The sequence below is a fragment of the Pleuronectes platessa genome, chromosome 9 (genome assembly GCF_947347685.1).
Source record: "Pleuronectes platessa chromosome 9, fPlePla1.1, whole genome shotgun sequence".
NCBI classification, from domain to species: Eukaryota; Metazoa; Chordata; class Actinopteri; order Pleuronectiformes; family Pleuronectidae; genus Pleuronectes; species Pleuronectes platessa.
The window spans coordinates 23,906,122-23,932,824 of NC_070634.1; the positions used below are offsets into that span (position 1 = coordinate 23,906,122).

At 43.7% G+C, this 26,703-nt stretch overlaps 1 protein-coding gene across 3 annotated transcripts in view; it reads right to left on the minus strand.

Annotated features, from left to right (window-relative positions):
* LOC128448581 (ephrin type-B receptor 1-like) overlaps positions 1-26,703 on the minus strand; it is a 49,949-nt gene that overhangs the window by 14,105 nt on the left and 9,141 nt on the right. For 2 of the 3 annotated variants that reach the window (XM_053431292.1, XM_053431294.1), the window contains exons 5-13: positions 22,413-22,568; positions 18,213-18,475; positions 17,152-17,227; positions 15,272-15,396; positions 7,175-7,340; positions 6,720-6,825; positions 6,276-6,338; positions 5,993-6,114; positions 578-825 (exon numbers count right to left, since the gene is read on the minus strand). In XM_053431292.1, the coding sequence (XP_053287267.1) occupies positions 578-825; positions 5,993-6,114; positions 6,276-6,338; positions 6,720-6,825; positions 7,175-7,340; positions 15,272-15,396; positions 17,152-17,227; positions 18,213-18,475; positions 22,413-22,568 (1,325 nt within the window). Of the gene's footprint in view, positions 1-577; positions 826-5,992; positions 6,115-6,275; positions 6,339-6,719; positions 6,826-7,170; positions 7,341-15,271; positions 15,397-17,151; positions 17,228-18,212; positions 18,476-22,412; positions 22,569-26,703 lie in introns of all 3 variants that reach the window. The other variant, XM_053431293.1, reaches the window with a different exon arrangement.

Here is a 26,703-nt window from a genome sequence, read left to right on the forward strand (position 1 = left end):
TGATATGATTGAAAGCGAGAACGTGGACCTTAACTAATGAAGACACATTTCCTCAGTCGGCTTCTTATGATGACTGATGGGGCCTTCGTGATCACACAGACACTTCTTTTTTTTTGTCGCTTCACTTCTGAGACTCTGTCTCTTCTTGTTGGTTTGAAGTCGAACATGTGAAGGGTTTGTTTTTACATTTGATTGTTGCTTATCTCTTCATGAATATTTAATGGTATAGGGGAATTATTTAAAGCCATGTTTTCAAGGGGCTTTAAATTGAGACGGTTTTGTCAAATACTATTTTTAGATTAACGAATTAACTCATTTTTTTAGTCCTGAGATTCTTCGGAATCATGAAAATGTTCAAGGCAACTGCGCAAATTCAATCTGAAGAGGACCAGGTGATTGGATAGAAATCTCAAGAATAAGTTTAACTGTTTGGCCTGAACACTGTGAGCTTGTGTCTGTCCCCTCTTGCAGAAAGTCTGACCCGGCACCTGAACACATGTTGGACCAATCACAGCCTTGAATATTATATAAAGTGCAGGAGGTCACTGCGTGTGCTTGTGTGGATTTTGTTATTTACCCGGAGAAACGAGTCCAGAGCTCCGTTCTCCATCATCTCCGTGATGATCATCGTGGGCCTGCTCTTGGTGACCACGCCCTCCAGTCTGATGATGTTCGGCTGGTCAAACTGGCCCATGATTGACGCCTCGGACAGGAAGTCCCGCCTCTGCCTCTCGGAGTAGCCCACCTTCAGGGTCTTGATGGCCACGGATATTTCCTTTTTCCCCACGGGCTTCAGGCGGCCTTTGTAAACCTCGCCAAACTCCCCTAAGACAAAAATAACATGGTACTTTTCAGAGAACAGTGACTCTGTTACATTTAAAAATCAAACATTATCATGCAAAAATGGGTCAGTCGTGAAATCAGATTGTAACAGCTGGTGCAAGCGAGGTAGAAAACAGCTCTGAGAACTGGACCCAAATATACTTGCTAAGGAAAAAGCAAAATGCAGTTTAGTGATTTATTTCAAAGTGAAGACAAGGCCTCGGGGAAGGTGAAGCAGTGAAGGAAGCTCCAAGACTAGCAAACAAATCCAGGAGGCAGAGGCAAGAATCCAAAAATCCACAAAAAGCAGGCGAGAAGGTCAAAATACAAAAAATACACACAGGAACCAAGGAAAGAACGTTGAATAGAAAACGTGAACGCAACTGAGAGGGAGAAAGATATAGTGGAGATATAATGAACCTATCATCAACCAGACAACTAAAGACAGGAAATAAAACTATAAACAAACTGGACCAAAGATCACATTATTTGGGCACCTTTTACTTATATTCTAAATTAAACCATTCATCTAACTGTAATGACTGGTTGTAATATGAATTTATTCAAAAAAATTGTGTCATTTCAATTTAGTTTGACGGTTCTAGAAGTCATGTTAATCACATGAACTACTGATAAGACAACAGCCACAAAACCATGATTTAGTTTGGACATTCAGCTTCCTGTTTACAGTGGCATGCACATAACCAGTGTCGGTGAATAGTTAGGTGATATGTGTTGTCACATGAGTAAATATCATTGGCTGTTTAAAAAAAGGGCGTATTATCCACCTGTCTTCTATCGAATGACCAGCTGAGGGCGACTACACAGGTTGAAACAAAAAAAAGCAATTTTATATAGAAATCTATGAGAAAATTACTCTGCTTGTCATTTGATTTATAACGTTCGTAATTATTTATCCCATTTAGAGTCAAAAAGACGATTTACAGAATGCATTTGGGCGTGGATACTGTGATTGACAGCTAGTACTGTCCAATGGGTGCAGGTCACAGGTGTAGGACGGCGAACAGTGCCCTCAAGCTCTCACTTAGGCTCCACCCACTGGTCCTTCGGGGAAAAAAGGTGACTTCAGGTTTCAAAAACCAAAATGGCGCTGGACAAAATGCCAATGTCCAAACAGCAACTCACAAACCAATGGGCGGCGTCATGGGGGGGTTGTCACTTGGTTAGTGTGGACGAGGGGTTTCTGATACAGAGCTAAGGAGCTTGTCCTGATGGAGACAGTTTTAGTTTTAAGACGAGACGAGAAGCTGTCTCCTCAGTCTCACACTGAGCAGCTCTGTTGGTGCAAACTGAAGTTTTCACTCACAGGCACATCAGCGGGATGTTTTTTGGAGACTGAAAGAACAACAAAAATGAAATCCCCTCAAGAACGACTTTCAGGGATAAGAGAAGTGCTGCGTGGCAAATGAAATAACAGAGTCAGAGTCAACTGTGTCACCATTATGTCTCTGGTTCTTGTTTTTTTTCACAACACAACCATCAGTCACGTCTTGTCTTAAACAAAGGCAGCCAGGTGCCCTCGTGGAGAAGCAGGAACAGACTCTACTGAAACACAAAGTTCACAAGTTCAACCCCCGCCTGCAGTCTGTCTTGGAGCTAAAACACTTTTATGACTTGTACCAATAATTTATTGAGCTGAGATCTCTGTGGGCACTGTATTTTCTAAATAAAATACAGTAAAACTCCCCAGTGTTAGTTATTTACTTATGAAGACCTTGGTTAGCACTATCACCTCACAGCAAGAACTCCTGCCTCCTCCCATAATCCAGAGACAAGCACATTGATATTATGTTAATCTGAGACTGCGTCAAATCTACACCTTAGACTCGTACCCTCCACAGAACCCTAGGCTGTCCCCTGATGTGACCTCCCTGTACATGTAACTACGCCTCGAGGCAACGCAGACCACAAGAGCCGGTCCACTTGCTAGCATCGCATTTCCAACAGACTGTATTTCCGGGATCTCCTGCTTCGCCTAACTTAGTTTAACAATCGTACAGCTAATCTCCTCTAACCCTCTTCTTTAAAAAAAGTTTTTGCTCCCACTCCAACATGATAACACTTGTTCTGAAGTTAACAGATCAACAGAGAAAATTTGTAAATAAGCGTCTTGTTTGAAGAAACTACGCCCACTAGTGTTAAAGTGATGCAATTGCAGGGGGACGCACACACACCTAGCGGCTACATGCTAACCTCCGGAGTAACTTTGACGCAAAACCATGAATCAGCCTTAAATCAACCCTCGCTGTGTCCAAGGTGACCCCCCCCCCCCCCCCCCCCCCCGCTGCTCGTCCAATATCAGCAGGGATTTGTTCCCAGCCCCCCCCCCCCCACAACCCTTAAAGCACGAGCTGTACAGATAACAGATGGATTGATGGTTTCAGAGACTTCCTCATGTGTCGTGTTTCTTTGTGCAATCCATTTAAACCTCAATGAACCTGCTCGATGTAAAGAAAATGTCCTTTCTGTGCAGACTCTTGATGTATTTTGTCACAATAAACGCAGCCATATGCTGCTCGGGGATATGAAAGTTGAACATCACTTCAAAATAAAAGTCCTCATCACCGAGATAAAAATCGCTGTCTGAATAATGGATGAGTGATGGGAATTGCATGACAGGCTGTGTCGTCCTGTCTCGGTGTGATCTCTGCTCCGCATCTCACTGCTCATTAAAATATATCTACTGTCAGTGCTGTAAACCAGGAGACGGAGGGAATGACAGAGGGAGAAATAAAAGAGAGGACGCAGGAGGGAAGGAGGGAGATGAGAGGCGGTCAAGGAGAGGCTGGAGCACTGGAGAAAATACTGAGTATAATAAATCTCATCTTGAATCTACAGTATTTCTAAATGCACTGTACTCTAAGTAAATTTGCGGAGCTGTCAGGTGAGATATAATTGCTTATTTCTACACTTCTTACAGTGGGAGTGATAGTAACAAGGAAGGAAGAAAGGAGTGGGGCGTCTTTGCACGGAGGAAGAGAGAGAGGAAGGTGAGATATTTTTATTATCTCCTCAGGGTGCTGTCTCCTTTTTATCTTCCCTCCTCAATCTGTTGTTCTATGCCCTCCCCACCAAACCCTGCTTCTTTGTTTTAGCATTTCTCTCCCAGCAAACAAGCTCTGAAACTCCAGAGACGCCGAATCACAGAGAGGGATGAAGATAACAGGAAATAATCAAAGAAAGACGGAGAGAGAAACCGTCGTGATGGGGAAGGAGGGAGGAGAAAGAAAGGACGGGTTCACTTTCTATCACGGCCGAATGGGAGAGATTTCAGGCTTTTAAGGGCTCACAGTCCGGCCACATCTCATATCACCCCGGCCTCATATTTTCCCCTCTATCCGCCCCCCCCGTCGTTTTCATAGCTCCTCTGTCACCTCTAGCTGAGGTGAGAAACCTTCCCCTGAGAGAAATAAAGCGAGAAACGGAGGGATTACAGAAATCCTCTCACAGTGGCTCAACCGTCCAAAGCCCAGAGCACACACCCGCAGCGGTGAGGGTCTCAATCTGGTTCATGACCTTTCCTCACCCGGAGCTCCATGGCCATCTGGGTTTGATTGGCTCCGGTTTATAGAAAATAAGTTTTGAGATATCAGGGGTATAACATGTGAGGTGAAAACATTCCTCCATCCAAGTTGGGCTGAGGTGGAGGAGAAAAAGAACTCGCCTTGAATGGAAAAACGTGCCAAAGATCAGTTATAACTTTTATATAGCGAAGGTACGCAGTTGTTTTTCCAGATTAACTTTACAGACACAAACTATTGTGGGAAAAGTGAAGAATATACAAGAATCAATGGCAGATGCACTGTTTGCCATCATGTCTGCCTGCAGCCAGCGGGAATATACAGAAGGTTAAACCCTCCTGCAGCAGCACCGGTATCGACTCAGCCACAGGTTCGATTCCGACCCAGGTCACCTGTTCCTTTGCTGCATGTGTTCACTCTCTCTATCTCTCCTCCTGTGAGAGAGTAAAAGTGTTGTTGTTGTTGAAAGACTACATCCCTACTTGTGTTATCAAAACTAAAACCCTCTCTGTCCACTGACAGGCAGGTGTGTGTCTGCTACAGCAGCTTGTTGAAAGCTTTTAGTTAAACTAATGAGAAACAACAGTGGTGAAAAGTAAGAGTGAGGATTTCTGATTTGAGTTTGAGTGAGCGAGTTGTTAAAAGTTTCCAAACTAGAACTGTTAAAAATAAACTTATTCAGTATTTACAGCAATAAACAAAGATTATATAAAGCTTTAAATATGTAATGTTCAGATTATTTGGGAGCACACTTTGAGATATCATCTTTTCTACATGTAGTCCAAAAGATGATATCCGGCTTAATCAGGATTTGGCCCTAATTTTATGTTTCTGGACGTTAACACCGTGCCCACAGTGAACTCATCTCTGACCTTGTGATTTTAAGAATGGTTTACAAATGCATATTTGAAGTTTGTTTGGCATTATATTGTGTTTAAAATTCATTATTCGGGGGTCAGAGGTAAAACGACCTGCACTTTTCCCCCTAATTTTTCCTTTCATGCTTCCATCTCTCTTTCCCCCCTTCTTCCATCCACAGCAGATGAAATGCAAAACTGCAACTGCACCAAAAACATTCCAGGGGAAGCTCTGGGACTTCACATCCAGACTTTGCCGAAACATCACACAGCATTTTTACAGTGCGAGCGCAGATAGCCAAAGAGAATGCATGAAGACGCTTTTAATTTATTCCTGTGAAAGTTTTCCGCATGAATAAAACATCTCTCCTGACTTCAAAGAGGAAAAAAATAAAGCAAAAAAAAATAATAAATATCTGGATTGTGCATTTCCAGATCTTTCTCATCGACACAAAAGTTTGGCAGTCGAAGAAATTGATTAATTTACTGAGTGTCTGCCGCTTCATGTGACAGTTGGTCTCATTAAGGAAGCCGAGGTTTACTCTTCCAACTAAACCCCTTTGAAGCAGTTTAAAGTCGCGGTGGCCTGTGACTTCCTTCTCACTCTTCAACTCTTCAAAGCTCAAATAGAACGAACGCACAATGTTTTTGATGAAGAAAATCAGCTGATTGTTGAGTTTTTTCTTCAAACAGACGATTGAGACACCGTGAGAGAGGAGTCAGAGGGTAAGCCCGGAGGTTTAGGGATATTTTGTGTATGGATATCTCTACCTGATCCGACCACTTCCTCTATCTTCACACAGGACGGGTCGATTTCCTTGGCAAACTCCCGCACAGCCTCGTTGGGGTCCTCGTAGGTGAAGGGGTCGATGTAGATCTTGACCCCCGGTGAACTGTGACCCTCGGACAGGGTGGGAAAGGTCACGGTGGGGGTGGGGCCGCTGAACATGTCCGGCCTCAGAGTCGCCTCTGAAGAAGAGGATGAGAAAGTTATATAAATATTATATATGAAAGGTTGATGTGTGGGAGTAGATGTTATTTAATAAGTGAACACGTACCTCCTGTGTTGTACTGTGGCATCTTGTCACCGTACAAACTCTCCTTCAGCTGCCGTCTCCTGCAGACAACAACGTGCACGGAGAGAATTTATGGACAAAAGTGGCAAGAAAACAAAAATCTAGTCTTTAAGTATTTATTAATATTTGGTGACTGTACTGTTCTGTGTGTGCTGCTTTTATTTTGGAAGGGAACCAAAGAAATGCATCGCAACACAAACAGAGGGGGCAGCGTGTTGCTCTTCATAAACTTCAAGTGTTTCACAGAGTGTCTCCACTTTAAAACTGTTATAAAAAATCAAATAAAAAATAGAAGTGCAGAGCAGCAGTTGTGTTATACTTCCTTGTTCTGGTGATTATACATTTAAAGACAGCTATGCAGCATATTTGGTTGCATATATAAAAGATGCATGTAAGAATATGTGTGTGTGTGTGTGTGTTACCTGGAACAGATGATGGCGATAGCAACCAATGAGACGATACACACTCCAGCCACTAAAGAGCCGGCAATCATGGAGAGCTGCTGTCCAAGCTCTGACTTATACTCATCTACACAAACACAGACAGACATACACACACACAGACACACACACAAGAGAAGACAAATTGGACAGAGAGGTATTATTTATATATTTTTTAGACACTCACACCTACACACAACTGAGAATATCCGGAAGGCAAAATATACACCTGGCAGTTTCTCCCTATAAAATATCATTACAGGCCACAGCCAGATTTTCACTCTTGCTCAACCTCACACAAATCTCTCTCTCTCTCTCTCTCTTAGTCCTGCACTCTCTTTCCTCCACACCATAAAAACGCTGCTCGATCGCCCACACACACACACACAGACACACACACAAACACACACACTTTAACCAAACACTAACCCACTTACCGTCGGTGAGTGTTTGGAAGAGCATCTCTCTGCTGTAGGCTCCGTAGCCAGCCACGGTCCGGGCCCTCACCTGGACCACGTAGCCGGTTCCAGGCCTCAGTCCCTCCAGAACCATGTTGGGCGCCTCGCTCTGGACCACCGAGCTGTTCAGGTGCGAGGACTGGGACTGCAGGACGGTGCAGAGACAGATGGTCATGTTTCACGGTCGGCCAAGACGCAGTATAAGACTAAAGGAGACTGAAGATTTTGGCTTTCAGCTGAGATGAGATACATTTTTTCAGACTTCAAACTCTACAGACGCCCTGGCAGGACGGAGCAGCTGCAACATCTTGAGTTTTAATTCAATCTGAGATCTTCATCACACCAAGCTGGTCTCTATCATGTTCTTTATCTTTACCAGTTTTTTCCCAACAGTTGAAATAACTTCTAAAAGGGTCTGTGTCTGTCCCGATTTATATGTTCATACCTTTAAAAACATTGCAATAAAATAAAGCTTTTCATTTACGCCCTGTGGTAGATTGTAGATTCAAAGAATTACATTTTTGTAGCAACTACTGTTAATGGGAAATAAAAGATGCAGCTAAGCCGACTCTTTATTGTGACACATTTCAAAACAGATCCATATGTGTCTCAACTCGAACCAGTGAAGTTCACTCTGATCCAAACAGAAACCACCACAGATCAGGGGCAAGTTTCAACAGCTGCTATTTCAGATCAGACTAAACTGAAAGGTCAGAAGGTCCAGAACACACAACGCAGGACCTAAACCTGTTTGGGTTGAAAAACACAAACTGATGCTCTTAAATGCAGCTCTACTGACCGTTTCACAATCTCCTCCCTTCTTCATCACTTCATCTACCCTCCAGTCATCACTCGTTTCCCCCCTCCACCCCCTTCTTCATATTCCTCTTGCCTAAGCCTCTTAAATCCTTTCTTCTTTCTCCTCCTTCATGCTGCTTTCCATCTCCCTCCCATCCTCTTTTCATTCATTCTCGGTTTTCCTGCAAACACGTCATCCCTCCAGCGCTCTGTGGTTAATTAGCTGTTGCCCAGAGCAATGGGTCCACCTGAGTGTTTGTCCCCTCCCCCCCCCACCGCCCTCCTCCTGAGGTGGATTAGCCATCAGAACGTATCAGGTCCATCTCGTAAAGCCTCGGCCACAACGTTTTACCTCCATCTGCGTCTGCCCTCCTCCTGTGCTCCCTGTCACCCATTTCTCACAGATAAAAAGGTTTTCACTGCGGCAGAATCGGAAGTGGTCCAGAGAGAGACAGATATGGTGTGATGATGGCATGAAGGGAGCGGGAGCGAATCAGGCGGAGGGGATGGAGGAGGCGGAGGGGTCGACACCGGAGCTCAGAGGAGAGGAGGAGACAGGATGAAGGTGATGAGGAGAGTGCATCGGGAGGAAAAGCGGGAAGAGAATGATGGGTTAGAGAGAAGGAGGGTTATCAAATGAAAACAGGATTCGAGACGATTGAGATGTATTTGCTTTAACACCATTATTATTATTAACAAACATCTTAAAAGCCTTGTGTCACTGTGGTTATTATCATATGAGATGTCAATGTGATCTAAAGGTGACTGTGGCTTAGGAGGTAGAGCCATAGGCGCTGCAGTTTTTTATCTCATAGAAATAGGCAACCAGAGGGTCGGTGGTTTGATCCCCGCCTCCTCCCATGTCAAAGGGGGCAACACACTGAGCCCTAAATGGTCCCTGAAGGATGTTCCATTAGAGTAGATTAGCCATTATAAAAAAGCTCTGTGGATAGAACACAGAAGACATGAATTAGGCTCTTTACCATATAGATCTATGTATGGGGTTGGGTACCGAAAACCTACCGGATCGCATCCCAGTGCAGAGTTCGGTTTAGCACCAGTATCGGGGGAAGAAACCCAAAACGAGACCAAACCCTATCTATACACGGAAAATTGTACGACAACCAGACTCGACTAATCCTCCTGTAGAGTTGCTGAGGGGGAATAAGATATAGAGAGTTATATTTAGAAAGTGACCACAGAAATGGGGAGTGTTGTGTCAGGATTGGGGGTTTGGAGGTGTGTGTGTGTGTCTGTGTGTGTGTGTGAGTGAGTGATGGGGGGGTGCGCTCTATGCTTGCCACAGTGAAGAGGTTAGGGGACAGCCCATCTGGGAATGTCTGGTAGCCAGAGATAAGTAGTGGGGGGAAAATCCTGCCTCCCTGCACCATATCAAATTTACTACATTAAAACCTCATTATCTACAGAGTGGCTAAGAGGGTAGGAGGAGGTGAGGGAGTGGGGGTGGGGGTGGTGGAGGAAGAGGAAGAGGAAGAGGAGGAGGAGAAAAATGGAGAATAGGAAGGTGGAGAAATGACAAAGTAGCAGGAAAAGGAGGTGCAGTTGTCTGGCTTATCAAACTGCTCCCTGAGGACGTCTTCACTTGGAGCTCGGAGCTAAAATTAGTCACTTTATGCCTTCGGCTTGTCTACGACGTGAAATACAGTATTTCTCTCTTCTTCAGATGTTTATCAAGGAAGAAGAATGAATAGAGGAGACAATGAAAGAACTAACTTTAAGCCTTTGAGTCTGAATCTTAATTGGCTTCCATGTTAAATAACCTGAAAGCAAAAGGCTGCAGCAAATACGGCCGACTTACAATAAAGTCGTTGCCCTGATTTTTTATTTTTTTCCTAAGTGCTGGTTTTTATCTGTGACTGTCAGACTGCAGCTGCAGTTCATCTCCCAGAGTGCACTGCTCCGCTCTGTCCTCGACTCAGTCTAATTGCTCTCCGAGAGGCAGAGTCACGAACTTTTCTCGCTTTCTTTGTGTGCCGCTCCTGGAACTTTCTCCGTTACCAGAACTTTGGAATATCTGGGAGCTAAGCAGCACCCCCCCCCCCCCCCCCCCCCCCCACCGCGTGAAGAACACTCGTATTATTGAAGATTCTTCTTCTGTTGTTTACACCAATATCACAGCGTGGTATCTTGTGCCTGTTTTCATGACTGTGAGGAGCAGTACAACCTGGTTTCTAAGTGTTTTATCTGGACTGAAGGTTTGAGGAGATTTAAACAGAAACTCCAGCACAAATAAAAAAGCCGTGTTTAACTGCAGTTTTCAACTAATTTGTAAAAAGTGTATTCTCACGAGTTGGGACTTAAGTAGGCTACATACTCAAATACATTTTTTTTTATCATTTTCAAACATTGGCTGAAAGAACTCTGCACCAGAACTCTTCACTGAGACGATTTTCAGCAGGCAGACTTCTTCAGCTTCTACTCTTGAGAGGACACTCAGTATTTTCATGACAATAACAAGTGACTCTTCAGAAAAACGTGCACAGCTCATTCTACGACTTGCTAAATTGTTTTTTTTTCTGACGGGGACAATCAGCAGTGAGTTTGAATTACAGTGAGCTCTGAACAAAAGGACCTGCAAACGTTTCCCTCTTGAAATGATGATAGAAAAAGCTTTCAGGTACCACACGCTTATAAAAAAGGCATAAATCCACTTCACTAATTGTAGATGAATCACAGTCAATGAGCTCTGGAAGATCTCTTTGTGTAACATTTCACAGTTGTGTCCCGGCTTCCATTACATAGCACATTAGACTCTGAATCTGCATGTGTTGATTATCTTTAGTAGCATTTCTTAACATAACTGTAAGACAGAGAAAAGCCTGGTTGGAATATAATGCAGTTAAGACTTTAATCTCATTAAAATAAATACCTGTAGGAGGCCAAGGTTATGAATGATGATTGTAAACATAAATTGTTGGTTAATTTGCTTAAATAGTTGAAATCAATTATCCAAAGCATCAATATACATGTTGGGAGGCGTACCTCAGAGTTGTTGTGTAATTAGTTGTATAGTGATTAATGGTTGTGTTGCTGCTGTATTTAAATAGTCACGTTGGATTTTACACGAGAATACTGATCAACACCACGATGTCTCAAAGCAGCAGTAATATCCCCAACAATAAAAAAAAAACACACAAACAAATTTTGTCTCTTCCTCCTGTGCAGCGCGGTGAAATCACAGCCTCCATACTCCGTTGTGCAGGAAAATTGAAATCTGTGAGCGAGCCCTCTGGAGTCATGGACTTTACTCAGAGTGTTTTCATCAAAGAGAATAGATAAGAAAGAGAACTGACGAGAGTCTCCAGCATTTCAAGTTTGCACTTTCAGTGAGTTAAGGGATGTCTGTAAGTATTATAAAAAAAAGGAGAGAAATTAGTGCAGTGAAATTACGTGGTTTCCCCAAAGAATGCCAAAAACTATTTTCTGTTAAAAAGGAAAAAATAACTAAGATGGCAGGGATTCAGAATGTGGGCAGTGGACGAGGAGGCATCTTGTACCTTCCTGTGCATCCTACACAATCCCTGGTAGGTGCTTGGCTCTTTGTCTTTTTATCCGACTGTGGTGAAAGTCTATCTGTCTCTGCGGCAGTTGGCTCGGCTTCAGTAAAAAAGATGAGGATATTCTGGTGCCTAGCTTTAGGTGATATAGATACGCTTTTAATTCTTCTTCTTCAAACAGGCCTCGCCTCCCATTGACTGAATAACAAAGACAGACGAGATGTGCAGCCACAAATGCCCGTTTCTTTGAGTTGTCTTTTTTTTTCCCTTCCTTCTCCGAGCAGCTCGTCTTTGATGGGAAAGCAATCAGGTCTTCAGCGGCTCGCCCCCCTGAATCAGAAGCCGTCATTGGTTCCCCCGGGTTTGAAGGTCTTTGATCACTGCACTCTGACAGTGTTCTGCGCCTCCGTCTCCTGGTTCCTACAGGGTTAAGACCTTGTCCACAACAGAACAGCTGGAGGTCTGATTGCTTCAGCCTCACGGAGCACACAGGAGTTCAGGAGCTGGGATTTCAGCAGCCTCCACTACAGCAGAGAGTGTGAATGGCTGCTTTAGTCTTTTTGTCGGGAAGAGATTCAGATAGGGAGAGAGTGCTCTCAAGATGTCTGAAAGTGTGTCGGGGGGGGGGGGGAGACACTTTTCATCATCGCATTCATGTTTTATTCTCCTTTGCAAAACACTGAGGGTTGATCGTTACTGCTGCTGCTACAGAAGCTGTCTTCCATCTTCCTTCAAATCTGAACAGGAGCCTGAGCAGTTAGGAATCCACATGAGTTACTGTGAACTGCATTTCATCAGTGTCTATTTGTGTAAGTGGTGGGCATTCGTCATGACAGCCTCCAGATTCTGGCTGTTGATTTCTCCTCCCTGGTCCGGCTCCGGGGGGGGGGCTCCCTGCGGCGCTGGAGCAAGGATGTGGTGTTTTTAAATTCAGGTTCTGTGAATTCACAAAAGTCCTCGAACAATGACAGAGTCTCGGAAGGGGCCAATCACAACCTGACACGCCTTGAGCCAATCCCCTGTAACCTGTCAAAATGAAGCACCACGATAAATGACCCATCTGCACCGACTCAACTCGGAACACGTGGTCATCTCCTTTCAAACAATCCAATCAGAAGCTCTCATCAGTTGTCCCATCTTCGTGCCTCGCTCCTAATCACCACCACCAGTCTCCTTCATAACCAAAGCACCTAATTCCTAGATAGGACTTCTTCCACGGCCTTCCTCTTCCCGCTGGGGTCTGATTTATCTATTGAATTCCAATTCTCTCTTTTTCACTTGTGTCTCTAGAAGTCTCTCTTGATTGAAATGTGGCTGTTGTGATGACGGAGAAGCTCCTAATTTGACCAGGGTCTCCATGAGCTATGATCACTTCCTTCAAGCAGTGACTGAAAGACTGAGATCATGGATAAACGTGTCAAAAGGAGTTTCGTCCATAAGGTGGCTGATCCTTAGAAAGAGAGTAGGGGGTTCAAACATCTGGAGGGAGCTCCGAGTAGAACAACTGCTTGTTTGTACTGAAAAAAGAAGTCGAGGTGCAGGAACCTTGTTGTTGTTGGTGTTCCCTGCTTCTCTGGAGATTTTCTAGACATATCCAACTCGCCACATCCCAATTAGTCCCACCACATTTCACAATGATCCAAATTTCCTTTACACTTCTCATAAAACATACAAAAGTTCTCTAACGTTGTTGTTTTGTGTTGTTGATCAAGAGAACTGTGTGCACGGTCAAAACATCCGTACAGTTTTTACCATCCACTGCAGGGGGAGCTCGGCATAACACCTGTTCTTGGTAGAACCAGTGGCTTGTGCTGGTTTCAGCCCGATACTGAGGTCCACACAGAGACTTTAACATTTCTCCCCGGGGACTTGTGCAGAATATATGCAGCCATCACCCCACAGCCAGAAACCATAATGAAAAACTGCATGAGAGCAGGAAGAACATGTCATAGCATCACAGGGAAAATGACTGGGACGGCTGACGTATTACATTCCCATAAAACAGCTATTAAATATGTAGTTTCACCTTCTGCCGCTTGTTAAAAAAAAAATTATAAAATATTTAATGATTCAACTAGGACGGCAACAGCAATAAAACATCTGACTGTGAGAATAAACCGAGCAAAGGCAAAAAATATAAAAATTTCTTTGTAGGTTTGTGGGGGTTAAAAGAAAATGACTGTCCATAATTGTGTTTTTAAACTTTTATGAGCTAATGTTTCTTCTGGCGATTGAAGTGAGGGGGAGCCGGCAGAAGACCCCTGAGATGTGCACGAGTCCTCACTCTTTCTTTTGTTCGTTTTTTAAAGATGATTTAATTGCCCATCCTTTGGTCCACAGCTGCACTTTTCTTTTAGAGTTCAGTTTGACACGAGCTCACTGGAAACCAGATGCTAATGAACCAAAGCTTATTTTTTGCTGCGTGAATATTATCAGGAGTTTATCTGTGATGGAAATGGCTTCCCGTCATTGTACAACCTTGTCAGTGTGACTGCAGGCAAATGAAATATGCATAATAGCTCCAAGACTAATCCTGACTTATGAGGAAATAATACGGTAAAAAAAAAAGGAAAGATGATGATACATGAACCCAACTCTTAAATTAGACGTCTGGCACAAACGAGAGAGGAAATAAATCAATTACAGGAGTTATTAATCTAAAACAGAAGCAATCTGTTGACAGGGTTCTGCCTTCAGCCGTCATTTATTAATCATGTGTCACGTCTCGAGAGGCACAGAACACTTTCCAGCTGCTGAATCATAATAATGATGATTTCTTTAATCAACCGGTGGTTTACTTGTTGTGACGAGAAAGTAACGACTTTGACCCCCAGTGTTTCCCACTGATATTCATTCTCTCTAATACCATTAGCAACATGGTTACTGCTAGCAGCTGCATTGAGAAGTACAGTGGACGTTGATATATTTAGTTTTCGGTAAAATAGCTGGAAAGATTTATCACAACACCCTGTCATCAAATATGTATTTAAAAAACCTTTCATTTATTATTGAAAGGTTCTTTCTCCTTGTTAAACCTGCAGCATTTTTTAACAGCTTTTGAATGGTGCGGGTTACATGGAGGTTGTTGTTGTCATCGTTGTTTTATGTTTTATATAAATTTTAAAACATGAGCATTGGATGAGTTACAAACACCAGAACACGGCTAGCTTAGCTTAGCTCAATCAATAGAATGTCTCTGCCCAGAGGTAAACACATCTGAGTACCACCTCCTCTAAATATACTTATTAAAACGTTATATCATTTAAAACTGATGGCGACAACTTCCGGTATTATTGGGCAGTATTTCTTTGACTCTCAGCTTGTTTTCTGGAAACCTTACGGCAATGGCAGGACCTGAGTTTTTGCTTCGATTAAAGAAAAACACACAACGTGTTATTAGACGACTTCAGACGTGGTCTTGGATTTTTATTACCTCTGCGAACTTTGTAAATCTTTTCATCTGACTTCTCCTCGAAAGTAAAAAAACAAACTCAGCATCTTAAATCGAATCACCCGATGGTTTTGTGTGTTTTCGTGCATCGCTGAACTAAATCCTTTGTGTTTCTCTGACTGGTTCGTTTCTCCTGCGTCTGTGTAAAACTAATCAACTGTTGTGTTTTCTTGTAAAAACAACTTTGATGCAGTCGATACTGATTCACCTGTTTTATCGACTCTAATGGATTACTGGCTGTGACCATGATGACACAAAAAAAGCACACACACAAACAAAGACACACAGGCGTTAGTCATCCCACTCTACCTTGTCAAAGTATCGGATCTCGTAGTCGAGGATAATTCCGTTGGGCTGTTCAGGCGGTGGCCATGACAAGGAGAAACTGCGGCTGGTGGAGCTCACTTGGTGCATTATGGGAACTACTGAGGGAGCTGTAAAAAAAAACACACACACACACACACACACACAAAAGTACACAATCAGTTAAAAGATTTGCCGACAAGCTTAAATGCCACAAATCCTGATGTACAGATATGGAGTGTAATGTAATGATGTATTGTGGAGGATTATTTACACCCAGAGGAGAGAAACCACTTCCTTATCCCGGCTCATGAAATCAAATCACAGCACTTGTCACTGAGGGAGAAGCAAGAGTTATGTCTGCAATGTGTTTTCACTCATAGTTTTTGGGGAACTGGAAGCTGTTGGCTGTTAGTTTTTATGTGATGGTTTTCATCCGAGACAGAGAGACCGACACTACACGAGTGTGAGAAGCATCAAACTGATCCAAACTCCATTAAAAAGAAACTTAGGACACTTTAACTTAGGAAACTTTCACAGCTTGTTTGGGGCGAAACTTCAGATTTTTCAGTTTTGTCCGAACTCAAACAATTGAACCATGATCCAGATGAACTCACTGAAGTTGCCCCCCCCCCCCCCATGCTTCAGATTGTTTGCTGTCTAAAAACATTTATTTTGATAGTTTGGACTTTTACTACCAATTGTACCGAATCAAACAATGGGAAAATAACAGGAGCTCACAGGATTGCTTCTAGTTTCCGTGTGTTTCTTGTTGATTCCTAAAGTTATTGAATACAACAGCCGAGCTGACAATAGAACCAGAGTTAAACACACGCCCAGACAACGTAACTGATGATGACAGGACGTGGATATATCATGAAAAACTATTTAGTCCTCTCCTTAAATCAAAATTACATGAAACCAAAACCCTAAACACCATAACAAATACATTAACTTGTGTTGGGTCCCGACTTTCAGGGGATTGATTAGAAAGAAAAATGCTTGGAGGTAGTTTGAATGGGACACAGCAGAGTCATTAGCATCATGTGACTCCCATAATCCTCAGTAAACGCTGTCACACATGAAGAGCCACTTCTAGTGCAGCCATAATACAACAGGCTGAGCTGAGCTGAGCTGTCACCTGAAACTCCATCTTTTTGAAAACATTACCACAATAGGAGCTTCTTAATGGTCGGTTTCTCTTCCTCAGGGTTCAATGAAACAAGCAAATTTAAATCCCCACAAAGTGAAATCAACCAGAAAATAAATGACTTCTTATCGAGTCCTTAGAAAGAGAGCAGCAGCAGCAGCAGCATCAAGGTGAGAATGGATCAGGTTTTGATAAGGAACAAGCCCGGGCTGCCGTAGATGAGGTAACTGATGTGACGAGGGAAAGCAGCTTTCAAAATCAAAATCTGGGCGGCGGCGGAAATATCACTGGAGTCCGTCTCTATAAAGAAGTGATGTAGCAGTAACTCAGCTCACTTTACGGTCTCGAAGAATCGTAATGTCAAGAGATTGAGAAAGAGAGGGGGGGGGGGGGAGGGGGTAAAGAGGAGAAGTGAGAGAGAGAGAGAGAGAGAAAGAGAGAGAGAAAGAGAGAGAGAGAGACGGATGGAGAGAGGTAAAGAGGATAAAAGCTGTTGATGTGCAGGAGAGAGAAGGAGACAGAGGATGACAGATGACATGTTTCATGAATTAAAGGACTGTAGCTCAATTTCATTTATCCCCGAGGCATCCCTCCCTCGCTTAATCCACCATGCCCCAGGGTATGCTTACACACACACAGACACACACACACACACACACACACACACACACACACACACATGATTAAAGTTACACACACCATCACACAGCCACTGCCCTCCCCCGTCCCCACTCACCAGCCTGATTGGTTGTTATGTTGATTGACAGATGCTGGGCGGGGTACGGGCTCTTGTTGGAGACGCCATTGATTGCCTGCAGAATATAAAGTGTAGTCAGAGGCATTAACATTTATACTTATTGTAACAGAACACAAACTTGCTTTAAACCACATGTAGACAATCAACTGCGTCATGCAAATATTGAAGTTTCAGAATATCTGTTATTTGTTTTCTAGAAGGATTATGAAAGATAGGGAGGAGGCCTTGGAGGAAAGATTGATAATCTACATAAAACTAATTCTGCAAGTTAAGGTCTTAAGATGACTGTCTTAAGTAGGTGTCAAACAAAGTAATAATTCATCTCTTTCTTCAGTAAAAAAAAATACTCTCAAAACTTTCATAAATCAATAATATTATTCTAGTGATGCATTCATAAATCTGTATTGATCGGTGCATCCCACAACAGATTAAAGGAAGATGAACTGGTGACAGGACCAGGCCTCATTATTCATCTGCGTCTCTCAGTGTTAAAGATTTCATACTTTATGTTTAAGTGGATTCTAAAAAGAAATATGTAATTCCCCGTAATCGACCCACTGACCTCTGACCTCTGACCTCCTCTGGCTACACAGAGAAGTTCAATTCCCTGAACAATGACGCAGCAGCTAATCTTCACTGAGACACTCGGCTTTGACGCAGTGAGAGTTCACCGCTGCTCAAGCTTTATAGACTCCTGTGTGTTTTGAGACGACATGATAAAACTGCAGATTGTGCACGAAAGGCTGCGTGTCAGAAAAACATCGATGCAGCCTGAGCGTGCTCGAGCATCATGGTAAATATCTGAGGCTATTTGCATTTGAAGGAAAGAGATGAAAGCATCGAAGAAGCCAATAGCCGGTTGTGTATGTAGCCACAGTTGTAGAAAGGCTACGAACATACAAATCAACAGTGGAGAAGGATGTATTGCATGGGATTCTGGGTAATGTGACATGTGAACCTAAACATGGTTAGTGTTTGATGCTCAAAGGACTGAACAAAGCCCCCCCCCCCCACCCCCCACCACCTCCTCAGGGACCGACCTGTACGTCGAAGGTGTAGGACGTGTGCGCCCTCAGCTTGCTGATCTCCGCCATCGTGTCCTTCAGCCGCCGCTTCCCGGGGACGAACACCACGCCGTCGTCACACGGCTGGCACGCCCGGCGCTCGTTGCTGATGCACCGGCGGCACACCACGTTGTAGGACAGGTCGGCGCGGTGGCCCGTGTCCCGCGGCGTGTGCCACTCCAGCAGCACCGACGTCTGGTTGACGACCGAGACCAGATTGCGAGGAGCTGAGGGGACACCTGGAGAGGGAGGATGGGAGGATGAGAACAGAGTGTGAGAGAGAGTGTGTGTGTGTGTGTGTGTGTGTGTGTGTGTGTGTGTGTGTGTGTGTGTGTGTCCATGTGCCGAAGTGATGCAGATATTAATCCGGTGAATCGGCTCAATGCAACACACCTGGATGCCATCAAACTCCATTATGGTGCGACTCAGTAAATCATTTGTTCTTTTAATTAAGTGCTTGGTAGTAACTGCTTCCATATGGATATTTGTTATTATCACAAGATGTCAGTGGAGTAAACTGTTGCACCAGCAGGTTGCCATTTTGTTTAGATGTTTTGTTTGGAAACAAGTGTAAATGTGATGAGAGCATATGCCATATTTGATTTATTTATTTATTTCTGTATTTAGGTCATAAACCCTGCCTCCTCCATGTCAGTAGATGGGACACGGACCAGACCGAATGTTAACGTGAACAATCAAGTTGATTTTCCCCAAGGCGGCGGCGGTGGTGTGGTTTCAGAGTTCTGCAGCCGGTCTGAGCTCTATAGCTGCAGGTCCACTCTCTTCCTGTTTCATAAATAAAGCTGCAACCAGCATCACCACAGGCCAAGTGAACATCCCATTCAGCACAGACAGGTTTAAACAAGGCTGTGAGCGATGGTACGTCTCCACCACCAGTCAGAGAATCAGAGTCCTTTTGTCTCTTTGTCTTTTCTTTCAGCTCAAATCTCTGATGTGAGCAGAATCTCTGGTTTTTAGGGCACGACAGCGACTCATAAACACAAACCCTGAGTTTTCACAAGGTTACACACCAAGCGGCTTCACTCCAACACACAGACACACACACACACACACACGACATGTCGAGACGAAGAACTGCCGAGATAAAACGGGTATTCAACCTCGGCGCAGTCAGTACCAACAATCAGTCGGGGGGTGAAAATCTAAGCAGCATGATCCCCTGAACGTTCCTGCTGAGAGAGACAGGACCCGTCAAAAGCTATGCATTCATAATTATATGCACCGGGGCGCATGCGGCGTGCTGACACAGATACTCACTCAATCTTGTTTTCATCTGAACAGAACAAAAACAAATTCTTCAACGCAGCCAGACACTTAATATCTCGCAGCACACACACACACACACACACACACACACACACACACGCATTCTAATTCAGGAAAAGTGGAAAAAGAGATTACACACACATTTTTACTGCTGCGACAATAAAACACTGTTTCACGCACTTCAGGGAGTTTGAGACACAAACTGCACTTTTCCCCCTGTTTTTCTAAATTGCTTCCATCGTATCAATCGGCCCCGAACACAGAAATACACTTCAACTCGAACGAGTGCTCTGGAGTCGTATGCATCAGGCAACCAGGGTCGTGTCAGTGACTCCGGGTGTTTCTGACACACTGCATTCACCATGATGAGGTCACCGTGACCTTTGACCCCTGAAATCTCACCTGTATCTTTGAGTTTAAGTAAATTAGAGGATTTTCTCGATGCGATCATAATAAGTGGGTAACTGCACTTTATTTAATTCAGTTTAAACCCCCTTAAAAGGTGATTGACTCGTTTCCCATTGCCTGTGTAGGAGCTGGACTTTCTGTTTATCTTTACCCGTGTCTCGTGCAGAGTCGTTGAATTTGAAAGCCAACTGTATCATTCCATTTGCAACCAAAACCAGTTGATAGTCGTTATTTTTGACCAGTGGAAGAGGGAACGTTTGCACCAAATTTGAAGATGTAAACTCAGATTTCTTAACTAGACCAAAACTGCATTAAACTAATTCTAATCAGTTCATCTGTGAGTTAAAGTGAAGGTTTTAAAACAAATTTTAAAAGATTATCTGGAGGTTTTCCTGAGACATGGCTTTCACAAGTCTATATTGACCTTCGACCACCAAAATCGAATCAGTTCATTTTGCCCTCAAACTGAATATTTCCACAAGATTTGAAGAAATTCCCTCAAGGTGTTTTAAATATCATGTTAATAAGAACAGGACACATCCTGGCAACAGCACGTTCACATATACAGTTCAAACACACACCTGCAGCTGACGAGGTTCCGTGTGAGGCAGGTTTTCAACTATATTTTGTGAAGCTCCCTCATACATTCTAACAATAACAAAATATATAGAGCACATGTACTTTTCTGTCTTTTTTAACTTTGCAGCTATGAAAAAAAAGAACTTAAACCTCAATTTGTTTTTGCCTTTGAATTTAAAGGTCCCTCTGTGTTTCCCTCCTCTTGTTTTCTTCTGTCAGCATCAATTCAAAGCTGCTGCTGTTGTTTGAGGTGAAGCTTTTCATGTGTTTGCTTTGTTGTCGGAATAAGTTAACCTTATAAATTGTTTCATTACCAAAAAAAAAAAAAAAAAAAACACTTCTAAAATTGCCACTTTGAGGTTTGGTATATTTTAAGTCTCATCCGTGCCCGTTCTCCATCCGTCTTCAGAGCCTGTTCACCTTCTGCCTCAAACCCACCTGCCTGCATTACACCAATCACACTGATTCCAATCACTCACCTGCTACATTCCCTGGATTCTCAGCCTCACCACAGAAACCCCTCGACTCCCCGAACCCCCCCCCCCCAGCAATCTATGTGCTTAGTTAAAAATAAACAACTGCCTCCTTTTTACTCAGAACCCGGAGTTTGTCTTTGTCCGTATTTGATTTGTTAAATTTAACTCTTCACCATTGGTTTCAAACAGGCTGGTGAGGACGATATAAATGTAAGTGTGAAAAGTTGTCTCCTTACTTCCCAGTGTGCTGTGGTTGGTTTGTGGTGTGAAAGCAAAGCGAAGCTGCAGAAGTTGTGAAATGTACCTTTGTTTCCCAGATTAGACTTATTATCTATACAACTAGTTCCTTTGAGGGGTCACAGAGGTCTGGAGCTGATCCCCGCTGACACTATTGGGGGGGGGGGGGGGGGGGGGGGCATCTAGCGATAGACAAACGTGTTCTTCTCTGTGTCAGGAAGCAGGCGTGGAGAGAAAATACACAACTCCACACAGAGAGGAACTGGCCTGGCAATTGGTTTGAACTCTCGGACATTTGTGGCAAAAGATTACAAATACAAACTAAACAGAATAAAAAACAAAGCAATACCACCTGAAATCACTAGGGGCAGTGTAGCAATATAACAATTCAATTTGGTCTTTGGGAGAAAGTTAATGAATGTTAACATAAATTCATGTGTGAGAAAAAAACAGTAAAATACATTCCATCTTGTGAATGAGAGTTTTTCAACACTGCCCAAAAAAGAATCGTCTATCCAGGTCACCAGGATGAAACACACACACACACAGGCACCTGTGCGCACACACACACACACACACACACACACACACACACACACACACACACACACACAAGCACCTGTGCACACACACAGCGGTTTGAGACGAGCTGCACAGACGTCGACAGTCCAAAGTGATTCATGTTTTAACCTAGTTCCAGCGTCTCTCTGTGGAACAGAGAGCCTGCGTTTGTGCCTCCTCGTCTTGAATAGCAATGTGTCGCCTCCTCAACACACTAAACACATATTCACCTCAATGGAAACGCCGGAGGAGCGTGGCAGCGTTATTACTTACTGCTCCCAAACTCCCCGAACGAGGGCGGGGGGGGTGGACGCTGCGGCACACCGACTCAAAACGAGAAGCACAAAGTTAGAGTTGGAATTAGAAATGAGAAGCAGGCATTGATTTTTCTTTTTTAGTTGGTTAATATTGAGCCGTGGCCGGGCCAGTAATGTCGAGCTTTGATAACACGACAGCTATTGGGAGCTTGAGACCAAAGATCATGAGTTCATGAAGCTGTATCGGTCGACCTGAGGCAGAATCACACCCGACTGCACTATTGACAGGTTTATTGTGTTTGTGTTTGTGTTTGTGTGTTTGTGTGTGTGTGTGTTGTCTTTGTTTGACAGAGAGACACAGACAGACTCACTGGTGCACACGTCCTCAGGTCTGTCCATGTCTCCGCGGTAAAAGCCGTTCCAGCAGCTGCAGAGGGTGGCCGCCTCGATGGTGGAGCGGCTGTTGAGCGGACATTGCTGACACAGTCCTCCCCCCTGGAAGGACTTAAAGGTGCCCTGAGGACAGGCTGTAAAGAGAGAGAGAGGGGGGGGTGTGCATTAATAAAAACAATACACAACTCTGCATCAGGGAACATAAATACAATGTAATGAATGAGGAAATGTTTTCATTGCTTCCATCAGGTTTTGTGTGTCATTTATTTATGTTGTTGTCTGGAACCGTCCTTGAACTTTGTTTTCTAGGGACATCGGAGCAGAGGAGCTTTTATTGGTGCTCAGAAGTTGGGGGGGGGGGGGGGGGGGGGCTCATGATCTTGTTCTGACAAGACACACAAACAAATATTCAATGTGTGTCTCACTGATTACCTGCGGTGTGGAACGGGGGTTTCATTTCTCCAGCTCCCTTATCTGGGTCACGACACCAAACACACAAATGAATTCTTAAAGACGATGTCCCCCCCTTTTCTCCCACTCCCAACTTTCATTCATGCAGGGACGGCTCCTGCTGAGCTGAAAGCACGTTCTTGTTATTCAGCCTGCCTGTAGCAGTTTCATTATTTGCTCTGCAGTACGCCGGCGATGACACTACAGTGGAAATGAAAATCAGACTCTGTGTGGACTGAAAGCCTCTGTCGCAGTTACAGGATAAAGACAAAGAAGATGATGCGTACAGCCGACAGTTTGAGTGTGAAGGTCGTCTCTTCCATTTCACTGAAGGCGAACTAGTCATCTGGAGATGGCAGGACGAGGACATGAAGCCTCGGAGCACATCTCAACACCCAACACTCACTTGATCCACATCCACACGCTCATAAATGTGAGTCCCCTTGAACGCCTGATTTCTTTTTCAAATCAAGTTGTTGTTGTTATGTTATGGAAAGTAGAAACAAATCTGAATCCTCACCAGAACTTAGTGTGTTCCTTCCCGACCCAAAGCGTAACCCCAAGTTTCATGGTAATCCATCCCATCCTCTTATTTCAACATGCTTAAGCTTTTGTAATTAGAACGTGTGAAAAAATGACATATTAGAAAATTAGGGTGCGTCATGGATTTTTTGTTTAATTCCACAAAACACGGTTAAGTAAATAAAACTTGTAAGTCATCAAAACTTGGCTTCCCTAGACTCCAAACATATTCATATTATGTGTTATTAATTGCATGTAATATTTCCATCCATGTGAATTACAAAGCTTTAACATTAACAAACTAATAAACTGAATTTGAGGCGGATTTATCTGTCAAACAAAAAAAACTCGTCAGAATGAGTCAGTGTGAATGAACCCACACACATTAAGCATTTTAAACACTTTAAGCATTTTCACAGTGTCTCATATTTGACCTGTTTTGTAATTTGACTGACAGATACAGAATAATAAATAATAACAGGTGAATCCTCATTCTAAACCACAAACAGCAGGTTGCTGAAGCCACAGATGGATGAATCCCTCCCTTTACTCCAGATGGTGAAGCACAGGTACTGTTGCATTTTTTATTTTGACATGAATATTTTAAATACCACAACACCCGACCTTTGCCTGGACATGATGTTAGAGGCCAGAATCACCTTAAAGCTGACAGCACGTTGGAAAATACGAGGTCAGATTCAGGTCGAATTAGGAAAAGGAGAAGTTGGATTTATTTTCTTACTTTAAAATCCAAAGCTAAACCAAACTGGGGGCAGGTGAGAGTTTACGTGTCAGGCAAAAGTACTTCTAAATATTTTGTTAGTTGTATAAATACTGAATAAGGGAGCTGAGGTAAGCCAGTGAACATTCCCCCCCGCCGGTCAGCAGCCGAGTCCGTCTAAGCCTCAATATCTGCAGGAAGAGTCGCTGCCAGGACTTCAGCACGACGCCGCCCGGCTGTGAGACTGACAGCGAGTGTGGGAGCATGTGACAGGTGAACTATAAAAAGCTCTGACATCAAGTTTGAAGCCAAAGTGAAAAAAGGTCACAGCAGATTGACTTGAAACTCAAACGTAACATGAAGGCAAACATGCAAAGTAAAGTCAGAGGATGTTGGTTTTAGAGTCAAATCTTTCATTAGTGCCTGTTCTGAGGGCTCATTCTGAATTGTGGTTATAAATTAAGTAGAGCTGTGAAAAATAACGCGTTAACGCGTTATGATTAAATTACAGGATTAATTCGTTGTTTTTTTTTAACGCATTTAACGCATGCGCAGAAGGACCTTCCAATTCCGCCGCCTCTGCACTAGTCGCCGCGTTACGCCGGGTTCACACCGGACGCGGAAGCGACGCCGAAGCGAGGCGTAAGCGCAGCGCCAATCCTCTGGCTCCCATCCACTCCCATGTTAAACCACAGCGCTGAACACACCGGAGGCTGAAGCGTAGCGTTGTGCCGCGGCTGCCTAGCGCCGTGAAGCGATCGTTTCGGCGTCGAGTCTATTTTTTCCGCTTGACGCGAGCGTATCGCGACAGGAAACACACTGAAAAATGATTTTAAACGATATAGATGACATATTTTATATGATATAAATGATCAAATATACATCCCATACTTTGTATTCACGTTCTGTTGTCTTGGAGTTTTAATTTTACCACTTTTACCAACCACATTATTTAATGTCCCCCTCTGCCCATCCACTACAGCCACACAAGCAGTCATAAAGATAAAAAGAGAGAGGGGGGGGCTACGTATTCTCCACATAGGCTTGAGTGGAGAATACGTAATTTACCCTCGACACCCGACATTTACCGGAGCTAACAGCGGAGAAGTTCTTCAACATGGATGACATTAAATTAATCATTGAAGTGGAGAAGTAACTTGAGTTGTTGATTCTCAGCATATGTTGTATAAAGACAACACCACAAAAGACACATGTTGGGACGCTGTTGCAGTTAATGTTGGAGCAACAAGTAAGTATATGCTTGAAAAAAATGATTAAATGCCGTTTTTACTGCAGGCTGATAACAGCAGAAGTATGTGATATTATTAGTAATGCGCGGCGCTTCGGCGTCGCTACCGCGTCCGGTGTGACCAGCCAAGCGCCGGCCTGAAACATGCTTCTGCGTGTTTCTGCGTTTTCACGGGCCCGTAAGCGCAAGAGCCCTTCCGGGTCCCTTACGTGCTTATGTATCCCTCCTTACGTGCTGACGGGTGTCGACCCCCTTTTCTAAAATTTACGGCAAAGCTCCGCAAGCTCACTCAGCCCGCAAGGCTGTGATTGGTCTGCTCTACATCCCTTCTGGAGCTGCATTTCCGGTTTCATGCCCCATAATACAGGCAGAAACAACGGGAGATTTAGAAGAATGAATATGGACCAAATAGAAGAGCGTTTGGCAGAAGAGATCCGAAAGTATGTCCACTTGTATAACCCGTCACTGACTGGCGTATTTGTCCGCTTGAAAAAGGCTACAAGGAGCCACAGTAGCGATGTAAATAAACAATCGATGAAGAAGAAAGAAGGCGTCTCTCAGGCTTCGACAAAAAGCATTACTCCGCCTAGTGTTCTGGCGCGGAATTGCTTTGTAAGACGCGCAACGGTTGGGGAAGCATGAATGACAACGAGTCTTGCGCCACAGCGGCGTGAAAAGACGCAGACGCAGTCGCAGCTGCCATTCAAACAAACAAACAACATGGATAATTCTGATGAACCTGAGGACCTTCTGGACGGGAAGATCGTGTTCCAAAAAAACAAAGATCGAACATTCAGTAAAACCAAAGTGATATGCACACTCTGCGAGAAGTTATCGTTTCGACGTAGCAATACCCGCCTAACCACCGCAACGCGAAGCATGTGTTGGTCGGCGAGGGGCGTTCAAGTGGAATGCGACAAACCAGACTCACTCGCAGGACACATTGTGCAAAAGAAGCGGTCAGCTTTACTGTCAGAGAATTTGAACAAGTTAGTTTGCCTCACCAACTGGCTAAAGACCGAGTAGCTAAGAGGGCCTTTAGAGGCATTAGATTGTATCATGGTGTGGTTAATGGTTGTGTGACAAAAAATATAAAAAATGTCAACCATCCTATGGCTAAGAAGCTCAAATAATTTCTGTTTGATTTAAAAAAAAAAAGTTTTATTCAACCACACAATGGCTAAGGAGCCCGAATATTGTTTAGGATGAAGATTATATTAATGTTCCATATGGAAAAGCAATGATAACTGCTGAAGAACTGCTGAGTTGCAGCACAAAAGAAAAGTTAAATGTCATAAATCTTGTTTTCACAAAAATATTCCGAGAA